At 53.6% G+C, this 11,333-nt stretch overlaps 3 protein-coding genes across 3 annotated transcripts, besides 1 other annotated feature; 1 reads left to right on the forward strand and 2 right to left on the reverse strand.

The window, feature by feature from the left end:
* Window positions 1–4,341: 4,341 nt before the first annotated feature.
* Window positions 4,342–4,422: a sequence feature (Short protein (CPAR01_05617, KAK1542230.1) was converted to a misc_feature.).
* Window positions 4,423–4,522: 100 nt separating this feature from the next.
* On the reverse strand, window positions 4,523–4,921 carry CPAR01_05618 (uncharacterized protein; the record flags this gene model as incomplete). The annotated part of the gene is made up of 1 exon (XM_060489894.1): window positions 4,523–4,921. One exon carries the CDS (start codon window positions 4,919–4,921, stop codon window positions 4,523–4,525), a length of 399 nt encoding a protein of 132 aa, XP_060351360.1.
* A 316-nt stretch (window positions 4,922–5,237) lies between these two features.
* CPAR01_05619 (uncharacterized protein) lies at window positions 5,238–5,906 on the reverse strand (the record flags this gene model as incomplete). Its single annotated transcript, XM_060489895.1, has 1 exon — window positions 5,238–5,906. The coding sequence occupies one exon, from the start codon at window positions 5,904–5,906 to the stop codon at window positions 5,238–5,240; it is 669 nt and encodes a 222-aa protein (XP_060351361.1).
* A 2,162-nt stretch (window positions 5,907–8,068) lies between these two features.
* Window positions 8,069–9,663, forward strand: CPAR01_05620 (uncharacterized protein; the record flags this gene model as incomplete). Its single annotated transcript, XM_060489896.1, has 4 exons — window positions 8,069–8,214; window positions 8,386–8,573; window positions 9,020–9,443; window positions 9,522–9,663. The coding sequence occupies 4 exons, from the start codon at window positions 8,069–8,071 to the stop codon at window positions 9,661–9,663; spliced, it is 900 nt and encodes a 299-aa protein (XP_060351362.1).
* Between the last annotated feature and the right edge of the window lie 1,670 nt (window positions 9,664–11,333).

The raw sequence follows: 11,333 nt of genomic DNA on the forward strand, positions 1-11,333 counted from the left end.
ATTCACAAACATCTGAAACTCGACTTACCACTACACTTCTAATGAGAATTTCGACTTGTTTCACGGTCTGTTCGTGTGTGTTGTTCAGTTTCTGTTCCAAGATTGGTTGTGTCATACAATGGTCGTCACCAGGTCTCAGGCTGAACCTGGTCCTGAAGGAGGACAGAGGAGTGAAGTGACTTTCAGATGATTGAAAGAAAAATATTATATATCAAATGATATATCATCCATACCTTTGTATTCCGCTAGTGCAACCTGACCGAGTCATCGACGTCGCATCGAGATTCACGGCAGAGGTAATAAACGGAGAGCACGTCCAGAAGGCATATTTATCCATCGATCGAGATACAGAATAAGTATATGCACCATATTCTTGGAAGAAAGAATCAATGATGAAAACAAGAGCACTGAAACGATAATTCGCTATAGGACTTCTGGGCTTAGAATGGCTCACAATGACTGTAGGTGGGCGGGTGTTAGGTGAGCGTATATTCCATTCAAGTATTCTAGGTTGGGACCTGAATCACCGAAGAGAATTGCTCGAAGCCTTCATAGACAATCGAACTGCAAAATTTTCATCTCGGCATTCCAATGAAACACCAATTTGACGACTTGAGAAAGATGCCCGGTAACCAGGCCAGGGGCTCTGGGTTTCCCGTAGTAGAGGCTATCTTCGCGAGGGTGACTGCATTGAGGCCGGCGGGACCATCCCGAGAAGACGGAACATGAGATATCCACACATCATCGCAAGTGAAAACTAGAGTTTTGTTCCCAATTTAAACTGTCTCACATTCAAGGCACTTCAAAGAGGGCCCGAGGCTTGATGACTGATTACGTCAAGGGAGAATAAAAGGTGGCCGCGATGCTCCCGGACATCAACGATATGCATGTTAGCAGCATTTCAAAGGCCAGACTCGCGATTGAGGAGTCATCCTCAGAAATTCCTCATATTCTTTTCAAGAACATCGTAAATATATTTACAAAGCCTGGCAGACTTGTACTTCTCATACCGTCGTGTGACGAAGTCAGAAGAAGCATGTTACAGCTCAACTATCCTGAGGTTTGACTGGACAGCGGGTCGCGCATAAAACACCTTCCTGGATGTTTGAACAGCATGAATCGTCTGTTTGACCCCGGTCTCTTCTACTATCGGCATACTGTCGAATAGACCAAGAAGTTCGTCGCCGGCTACGCCTTTCTCCTCTTCTTCGTCCTCGACTTCCATGCTCATTGAAAAGGGACTCTGGGTTTGCTTTCTCATGTCCTGTGTAGTTAGCAAATTACAGTCAAACACTACTTAGTATGGTCTGTCGCGACACATTCACGGCATGTTCCCTCAATTCGCCGTCTCCAGAATAGGTTTCATGCTGAGGCTCCTTGGGACAAGAATCTTTCGCAGCCATGTTGCCGGCTTCTACAGCGGTCCGAGATATTCATGCGCCTCGACTACATCATTCCAAGTCTGCATGAATTTCCTCACTCTCCAAACACCCTCCTCGGACCAATGTCTGCCTTATCTAGCTTCGGTCTCTCCAAACTATATCCCGATTCTTCCATACATGCTTTTGGTAAGATACTTGATGTATAATGGAGAGCTTTCCCTCCGTATGACTCAGCACAAGCGCACCTGGAATCATAGGGACACTGAACGTGAAGTCACGAAAAGGAGTGGGCAAAGAAACTCGTCTCTATAGGACACCAGCCGAAAGGTCACGCGATACCCATAACGTCTCCCAAGGAACACTGGGCTCCTCTTGACGGACTTCTCCTGTACCCCTCAACCGCGTTTCCCACAACTCACCAGGTGACAGGATCGGAAGGAGAAGAGACCCAGGCGCACCTTTCACTTCTCCTTGCCGGGACAGGCGCCGAGAACTTGCCACACTCACGGCCATTTTGCTCCTGGGGATGAGTGCCAATGATAACCGGAGTGCCAGCGATGATGCTTGTGTTCTACAGTACTCAACAACAGGCTGATGAGTTAGAGGTCCTGTCGCCAAATCGTTATTTCCTCCCCTCTCGTGCCGTCGGCCGGTGACCGGAGTCCGGGAGTATTGTTAAATCTTTTTCAAGATTCTTGTGGTCTTTCGATTTTCATGAGAACTTGAAAGATATTCAAACCGACCATTTCTAGCTCTCTTTTAACAGCGTTCATCAGCTCTTGTGATATGTTCCACAAGGAATAAACAACACTTGCAGGCAGTACTCTCTTACAATGCACTCTCTATATATTATACAGGTCTTGGATACCACGTAGAGCAAACACTGGCTACACTTCCACATGTGAGACAGATCTGACATTTTATGAGGGAACTTAGGCCCATTCATAACACAGAGCCTCACGGGACGCCGATGATATTACAGGCATTCACAATACCGGAGTCGTCTCGCTCCTCCTCCAAACCCAGTCCGGACAGATACCTTAAACCCGCCCAGTCCACGACAGCTGGATCCAACGGCAGCAGATAGAGATATAGCTATCGACACCGGTACCAAGACTGTAGAGGTTCAGCCAGGCCCATGTTTGCTACAAGATCCAACCGCAGTTGAAGTAATTCAGATCTCCCACCAACCAACCGCAATCCCAAATCATGCAAGCCAGGTAAAGAACCCCCAACGCTGATCCAAGTCACCTTCCCTACCTAAGCACTACCGTTTCCCCTAAACCTCTGACCTGTAGTCTCACGATATAGCACCGCACTTAGCCACACAAATTCAGGGGCCGGGATGGCAACAGAATCAACGGCTTCAGGGGCAAAGGGCAACGGGAACAATACTGAGAAACAACAACCACCCAATCGTAGTCTAGTTTGAAACTGCTGATCAGCCTCCAGTAACGGGAACTAGGCACGATCTTCTAGAACAATTGATCCCCTATCCAGGACAAGTATACAGACATCACGGCGCCAAAACCAAAGCTTCACCCCTCTACGAACACACCTCACCAACATAGTCTACGAACACCAGGCTGAAGTCGGCCGCCGGGCTGTCTCTCCGTCTTCTCAGACCCTCCTCAGAGTGCGCCAGCCGCCCACGCTGAAGATGCTATTCCTTAGATCGCTTGCTAGATACTTACTGATGCTGGTCCAAGATGGTGCTACCAACAAGCCGCCTCAAAACCGCGCCGAAAGAGACTCTCGCCCTCCCGTTGCCATCGTGCCATCTTCCACTCGCTCCCGCTTAGTTCAGGGGGAAGCAACGTTTGGCTAAACCCATCAGGTCGTCGTCCATCCATCGTCCAGCCTGCCGCCATTCCAAAGAGCCGCCCCGTCACGCCGCCACTTTTTTTGTTCTTTGTCTCAACCCTCGTGGGGGGGAATATTAGGATGTTTTAGCTCGCAGGGCGCCATGCCCGTTTTATATCGACTACCCTTCCCGTCCACAACAGCATTACCTACTTACTTACTCATATGCCTTACCAAGAGGACTAGTCGGGAGAAAAAAAAAGGCCTCCCGACTTGAAGCCAAACGAACACGCCACAAACGCATGTTAGTCGAGCGGCGCCGTCACCGAAGAAAAAGAGTCCGTCCCTGCGGGACCGCAAGCCACCCCAGATCCGACTGTCAGACGTTCGACGGAACTACTCAACAAGTCGAGACGAACAAAGAAAATATGAAAAAAGGGTCTTGTACCACGCTCGGCGTCCCTGAGAAGCAGGGGTCTGCCCACCTACATACCGCATCAACCGCAATGGCAAAACGGCCACCGGGGAGGAATGTTGCGGACATTAGGTCGCCGCCGCCATCAGAAACAACTTTGCACCAACGCGGACTCTGAACGGCGGCTCGGCCGGCCGGTCGGTTCATATCGGCGCGGGCGTGGCGGTCTCGCCCGACCTGTTTCGCTGCTTGTGTAGCCTGACAAACCTGGGCTGTGGGAGGCTGGGAGGGGGAAGAAGAGGATGTTTGAGGTCTCGGGGATGTGGGGGAGGGGAAGAAGAAGACAGCCAAGGGCCCAAAGGCTCCAGAGGCGGCGAGAGAGACAAGCGAGCACGCAAAAAAGACCCTGATGTTCCTGTAGCCGTCGCGGGAACCGTGAACAAGCCCATCGGACAATTGTTCGCCTCTGGAGGCGCGACGTGGGTGGCTCGAGGCTAGGGTAGCATTCGCCTAGCAATGCGCGCGGAATCACTGTGACTGGCGAGTTTCGGATGCCTTGTTGGTTTGGGACGTGTGAACATCGTTCAAGGCATTGCGTTGGCTCACACTCTCAGACGCAAGAACGGCGGTGGAGAGCCTATTCCGGAAGCTCGTTCATCCCGATTTGATTCTGTGGTGTTGGCCCAGCTGTTGCCGTTGCTAGCAGGCTGCTGCTGCTGCTGCTCCTCCTCCTGCTGCGACATGGACCGGGGAATGGAAGAGTCAGGTCAGACCCGTCGGTCAGACGGGCAACAGAGCATACGGGCCCGGCTCACCGGGTGATATCGTTCGTTTCAGACATCGGTGCGGGTTGCCCTGCTTCTCCAAGGCATAGGTCGGTTGTGTCGGTAGCTGCTATGGCCGGACAATTAATGAGAAACTATCAGTCCCCGGTCCGCATGCATGGCGACATGTTTCGACCCAACTTTGGATCTTCGTATCGCATTAGCCGAGAGCTGAGGAATCGTTCATCAACCAAGTGGGTGAGGTCTTGGGAGCTTGGGTGCTTGGGAGCTGTTTGCCCGTGGTTGCTGCGCCCCGAAATAGAGCTCCCCTTGATAGCGAAAGCGGGGAACCCAGTCCCAGAATCCCATGCTCTCCAAGCAAGTCCAAAGTCAGTCTCAGCCCAGCAACATCCAGTGGTTCCGGGGTCGGCGATTGAGACTGTAAGATAGAGAGGTTCGAAAGAGGGGTGAAGGAAGCATGAAAGAGGAGCTCTATCCATAGAGTAAACACCCCCTGCGCTGACACCAAGATCCTTCGCCAGCCTTGTCATCATCATGGTATCGTCAGCAGTTGCGAAGCGGCGCCTCTCTTGTATTGACCCTCACAACCCGGGGGTCATCTTGACGGATTCCCGGCTTCAATGATGTGATGTTATCCGCAATTCGTGGCCGCAGAAAGAATGAATGAAAATCGGAGTTCGTCCGTACACGACGAGCCATGCCGAGGGATGCCGACTCCACTGAGCCCCCAAACCTGAGCTGAAGCTCCGCTCGGACGTTCCTGGTTCCTGTCCCATCAGCACGTCCCATTCGAGAACCTCTCCCCCCTCGTCGGTTTCTTCCCTCCCTCCCCCACTACCACACCACCAAACGTCAACCTTGAACCAGGTTCGCCCAACCGGACCGTCCAACCAGCTGCCAAACCGGGATGACGGCGGCTAGAGACGTCACTGCTGGAGACACCATCCTTGTCGGAATCACGTGAAACAACACATGACTTCGCGTTGAAGCTAGGATCCAGAAACAGGGTCTGCAGGGGCCCATTGTTGACATGAATCGCGAAACCGCAGTTTGTAAACAAAGTGCCCGCCAACGAGAAGAGAGAGCGAGGAAAATTCCCCTCACTTGAGTATGGAGAGTGGCTTGCTTCCCACCCGCGGTGCAACGCGCCCGCGCCGTCTGCACCCGCTTTCGTGCTTCACCATAGCCGTACCAACGATGACGAGACAATGAAAGAGCTCCATAACGGCCTAAACGGCACCGTTTGTCCATTGGACTGGGTCCAAGGCTAGAGACGATCCTCAAACGTTCAGCCAGAGACCAAAAACGATGTGAGCAGGATTTGAGCGACGACTCTCTGCTTCTCCACGTTATCCATGGTGGGCCGCGTAAAAGGTGTTTGATCGTGGTCTTGGAGGGGTCAAGGAGCAAAAGAGGGGAAGCAGTGATGGCTCTCTCTGTGTGCGCAAGTAAAGCTGAGGAACAGGAGAGGGGAAGAGGAGGGGCACGGAGACCCGAGGGAGAGGGAGGGGACAACGCCATCGCGGATTTTGTCACGCGGCACTGACTGATGTGTCTATACCGGGCGTACGACAAGGCTTACAAACCTTCTATCAATGTCAAATTCAAGCTGAAAGTTTGGCTCTGACAGCTCCCGAGTGCATTGGGACGCCTCATTGGATTGTTTCCGATGCCTGTCTTCCCTATCATGCAGGTAATCTTCAATAGCGCGAGATGGCCTCATCAATCCAAGGCATCACGGCCTGGTAGCGCCGAAGGCCAAGTCTTGTGCGCGCGAATAAACAAACAAGGCGAGCCATCCAATCCTGTTTCTCGGTGGCATCTGTCGCTCTCTCTCGCCTCCGAGTCGAGTCCCCTCTCGTTTCGGTCAAGCTTGACCGACATGTTGTCGTACGTGTGAGCCATCTCTCTAGTGATTGGCACTGTTTTCGGTTGTTGATGGGTACGGGGTCGCTGTCGATGCGGCCCTGGCACTGGATCCAGTATACCCATGGTCGTGATGCTTCGAATTGTGCAAATGCTCCAGAAAAGAACGATGTGACCGCATGAGAATGACGGCCCGGCTAAGCAGGATCTCGATACACGACGGCGAGACGAGCGCTCTGCCTTGGGGGAGGGGCCGCAGGCCGGGGGGTGTTCTTGAATCTTGACGATCACTGCCAGGCTTGACCCCGAGAGGATGACGTCTGTTTTGGAGCCGGACTAGACCGGCCGCAGGTGATCGGGACGGGAGGTGCGTGATCGATGCTTTTTTACATCGAGATGGCCGATGGGGGGGTTCTCACATCGCCCTCTACGTCGCCGCCCATATTTGTACGAAGTTCGGATACGCAAGCTTGACTTGTTAGCCTCAAAGTCATGGATGATGGCCAGACCTTGTTTTTCTCGATGTGTAAATGCCGGGTGAGACCATGTCTTGAGGCATGGGAAGATGCCTGAAGACCATGTTTTTGTTGTGCCCATTTCTTCTCGAATTTCCTTCTCGCGTCTGATGAGTCAAATCGCGATCGGGCTATATGCGTATTATCGCAACCCAATCAGTAGTCGTGCGGCGTGCCTCCAACTAGCTTATGTCAGTAATTCTCCGACCGCATTGATGGAGGAGTGGCGTGGTGGTGTTGGGGTTTCGGTCGCTTCTTGGTCCTGGCCCGGGATCGGGCGATGCTGGATACCGATTATTTCATCCGCATTTTGCTGTTTGAGCATCCTCATCTTACACTCTCAAGGCTTTCAGGAGTTGGTCCCGCTGACCTGTTCGTGTTGGACCCTTGTTGGCGTGAAGCTCGTGCGATTGATAGAGCAACGCGAAAGGAGACTCATCTTGTAGCACCGAGGATGTTCTCCATGGCGCCAGGCATAACGCCGTAGCTCCGACTTTCGTCACAAGGTTTGAGGCGCCCTTCTGAATAGTTCCAAGGCGGCGGCCCGTCATCAGATCAGACAAGCTCGACATGGCAATTTGCGTCAGCCACACTCACTGTCAGTGATCATTTACATTCCTCCACCCGCCTTCACCGACGGCCAAGTGCACTTGCCTGTGCACCCGCTTGGACTTGAAGCTGTCGACTCGCAATCACGATCCCAACGCCAGTCGCTAGTGCGCCAATGGCAGCCGGTGGCTTGGAATCGGGAGGATGAGTGGGCTGTGCGTAGCCTCTCGCTCGTAGTGTACCCGTCCGGTAAAGTGTCGCGGGGTTCCAGGGCTCGGTGAATAGGGACGCGACCCATAGACGATTTTTTTTTTCTCTAACCAAGCAACCGTAGATTAGGAGCGGAACAAGACAGGGTAGGCCGGTCAATATCAACAGGGTTGACGATGGCATCGGCCCTTTAAGCGAAGTCAAGAGCTTTATGAACGTTTCGTCCATTCTTGAAATCGTGAGCCTCATCCATTGTTGCGCAACCCCTGGCGGGATGGAATTCTTCAATCCTATTTCGAGACGCCCAGGTGATCAACATGGTCATGCTCACGGTCAAGGTTGGCCCAAGGCCGAAAGCCGGCTTGTCGATCGAGTTAATTTTTTGAAGACGAGCTTTCCAAGAACAGTCCAAAGTAAACAAAAGGTCCCCTACAGAGTAAGACGGCGGGCGTCTCGAGGGAGCCGGGGATGCTGCATGGTGGTCACCACCGAGAGGGGTTCTTCTTTGGCCCAAACCTCTGTGCACACGGAAATATGACAAACATGCCTTTGGCCGGGCCTTGTAAGTGGAGCTCTGGAGCTTCAAACCAGGATCCTGCCGTTGCTGATGTTGTCATGTCGTCCCAGAGGAAAACGAGAGGCACGAGAGCCTGTCTCGCCTGTATCGAGAGCTTCTTCAACCCCACTTCGTGAGTCGTGAGTGCGTAACTCGTCCTGCAAGAAGCTGGAGCATCTCACCGTCGACAGCCGCGGTCGCCGGGGGAGCTTCGACCCTGTGGAAGCTAGGGCGGGCCGGCCAACACGGCGGAGCATCAGAAACATGGCTGTAATACTCTGGAAACCTGGACTGCATGCAGTAGCTGCAGCAGCTTGATGCAGCCCGGCCATCTGTCCGCAATGCAAAGTGCAGCTCTGCATCCGAGGTATCCATCTTCATCGACTATCCATCCAAACGTATCCGTGGGTACTGCACAGTTTCTGCATCGAGCTCGCATACGCGCATCAGCTATGCAGCACATCTGCAGCCCGCCGCGCGGTAGTGTGCTCTGTAGGCGGGGGAGCATATGGGACTGGCGCCCGAATCTTTGCTCGTCCCGATTCCCCTGTTGCTTCTGTTGCCCCGTCGAACAAGTCTACGAGACGCAGAAGGATCCAAACTGACTGTGTCCTTGGAGACAAACACCGGCCGCTTCTGCGACCATGTCGCAACTCGGATAACCACCATTCGACCTTCATCTCCCCAGCCGCCGGCTTCGGATCGGCCTGACCACTGAGCGAGATACACGTACCGACGTGCGTTAAAACCAATGTCTCTATCGCTGTTCCTCGATGCACGGTGCTCATTGTGGAGATGAAAGACTGAGCGTGCCGCTTCACCGCCAGCCGGTCTTAGACAGACTTTGACTGGCATCTGGCATCTGGCAGCCTTCAACACCCGTGCCCTGAACTCAAGTGTCGCGCCGTCAAATCCGCATCATTCAAATGCTTGACCAGCGCCGCTGATGTTGGCGTCGCCATTGATCGCAGGGCAAACTGCCATTCGCCCGTCTGTTCGCCAGCCAGTCAAGCCAGGTCAGCCAAGACCCAGGCCTAGACCAGCTGGATGGATCACTATCAGGGAGTCGACATGGACAACCGGGGCAAGACTCGAACTCTGTTGCTCTGTCAGAACGGTCGTTGTCAGTCGTCATCTCGGTGCATCGCCTGGTCCGGGTTTGGTGTCTGCTAATATTCCGAGCTTCAGCCCCAGCCCCAGCCCCAGACCCAGCTCCAGGCTGAGCTTGAAGCTTCAGCAGAGCTCTAACAAAGCTCTCTTTCTGTGTGTCTCTTTTCTTCCCAAGCTCCCGAGCTATTACCACGCACCAAGCTCCATCTGTGCTTACAGTGTATCCACTTGCCTTCCGAAACAGGATGCTCTGTAAGCCAGCTGTGCCAGCGCCGCAAGAACAGTGTCTCAGCGCCCACTAGACCCTGTGTTTCTCCTAGTGACCGATAGCGAGCCAATTGCAACGCCAAATCGGTGTGAACAAGAGGCTCTGGCAGGTCCAAACTGTTTATTCGAGGACCGCGGTCGGTTTGAAGTTTGGGTTGCACGGGACGATGTGGCAGTGATAAGCAATCCTGAGGTTCCCAGGTAGGTAACGAGAGCGGAGTCTAGCCCAGCACGCATACATACAAATCGCACGAGACAGAAGCCGGGGCCAGGACCGGGGTCACGTACTGGGCCGATGGGCGGGGGAAAGCGAGGGACTGCCCTAGGCTTGGCTGAGAGAGTTGAGAACTTGAGGCAGAGCGGCCGAGAGCTCTGGCCAGTCGCGATGGCGGAGATGGAAGTGAAGCCCTGCGAGCTGCCGATGCCCCCTTGTCGGACCCTAGTCAAAGCCCAGCTGATCCCAGCCGATCCCACGTCTTCAGCCCAGGGCCGGCCCCGTTGGTTGCTGTGGGGAGAAGATGACGATGGGGGTTTTACCGGGTCATTAATGTACGGAGCACTTCTTTTTTTTTCCTTCGAATTTTCTTCCTGTCTTCGGAACCTCCTTTTGGTCGTTGCCGGATCATTGCTGAGATCCGCTTTGTGGAGGCAGGGTCTTTGGAGCAAGTGCTGAAAAAAATCTTTGCAGACATGCTCAGCTATGTTGATGGGTTTAGTGTAAAGTCTCACGACGCGACTCCGTACACTAGCCTATGTGCCAGATCTGCCATTTCTCGGCTCTTGTCGTACGGTACGGTAGAGACCGAATAACTCGGCAGGGCCGGCTTTCCTCAGGCTCGGGCCCCGTTCGCTGGCCGGACAGCTGGGCCGTCTAGATTCGCTTGGAGTGCATCAGGATTTCGAGATGGAGGATACGAGTAAGGTCACCGCAGATGCTCGACACCCAAATCTACGTCATTGCTGGGCTTGTGATTCCTGCAGCCCTGACGTTTTGACCTTCTGTGCATGTCACTGATGCGGGCCATTGGGAGGCCATCTCGAGGTCACCAAGGAATGCTGTTGTCTTGTGTATCTGTAGGAAGAGGAATGTAGACTGGGTCCGAAAAGGGCATCACAGCCAAGGATCTACGTCCCGAATTAGCGAACAATTGTACAGTATCATCCCCATTGATGGCTTGTTTGTCGACGGGATAAGCCTGTGAATAATTAGCGGCCAACAAGCCACTCACGAGTTTTTTCGTACTCCGTACCAGAGAAAGGGGGAAAAAGTCTGACATGGCCCATAGTCACCACGCCATTTTATTCCAACCTTGTCTCAAGCAAGACCCTTCTCGCAGGCTACGACCCGGCAACCGAAGAATGCAGCAAGGAGTCATTTAGGGCCCTGAAGTCTCACTTCAGATGTTTGCTGACGCCCCGGAAATGTCATCGCCTGTGTCGGCCGCAGCGGATGTGCCCTGCCTACAGCGGCAACATCAATAGGTCTGGATTCGGGCAAACTGTGTATGCCTCCGGGGGCGTGGTTGCTTGGGAGCACCAGGTCCGAGTAGAAAGCTTGGTGTGCCGTGTGGCCTGAACGGTGAACCCAAGCTGAAGGGATGACGAGACGGGCAAGATTCGGGAGATCATGGGCGTGGGAGCCCTGTCCAAAGCCGCCAGGCGTTTCCGTTTCTGCCGCTGCTGTGAGGTAGCCTTGCCAACCCTGTGTCCAACATGAGGATGGAGGTCGTGGTCCGGGGTCTTCTGGCGAATGAGGATGGAAGCATCACGATTAAGGTGCAGGAAGCGGATGACACAATAGGCAAGGCGGCGCCTGATGTAATTGCTGGCTCCAGACCCTGAATGCTGGTAGGCTAAGCAGCCGGTTGCTCAGAG

Source organism: Colletotrichum paranaense (genome assembly GCF_030867605.1).
Source record: "Colletotrichum paranaense strain IMI 384185 chromosome Unknown Scaffold_4.1, whole genome shotgun sequence".
Taxonomy (NCBI): Eukaryota; Fungi; Ascomycota; class Sordariomycetes; order Glomerellales; family Glomerellaceae; genus Colletotrichum; species Colletotrichum paranaense.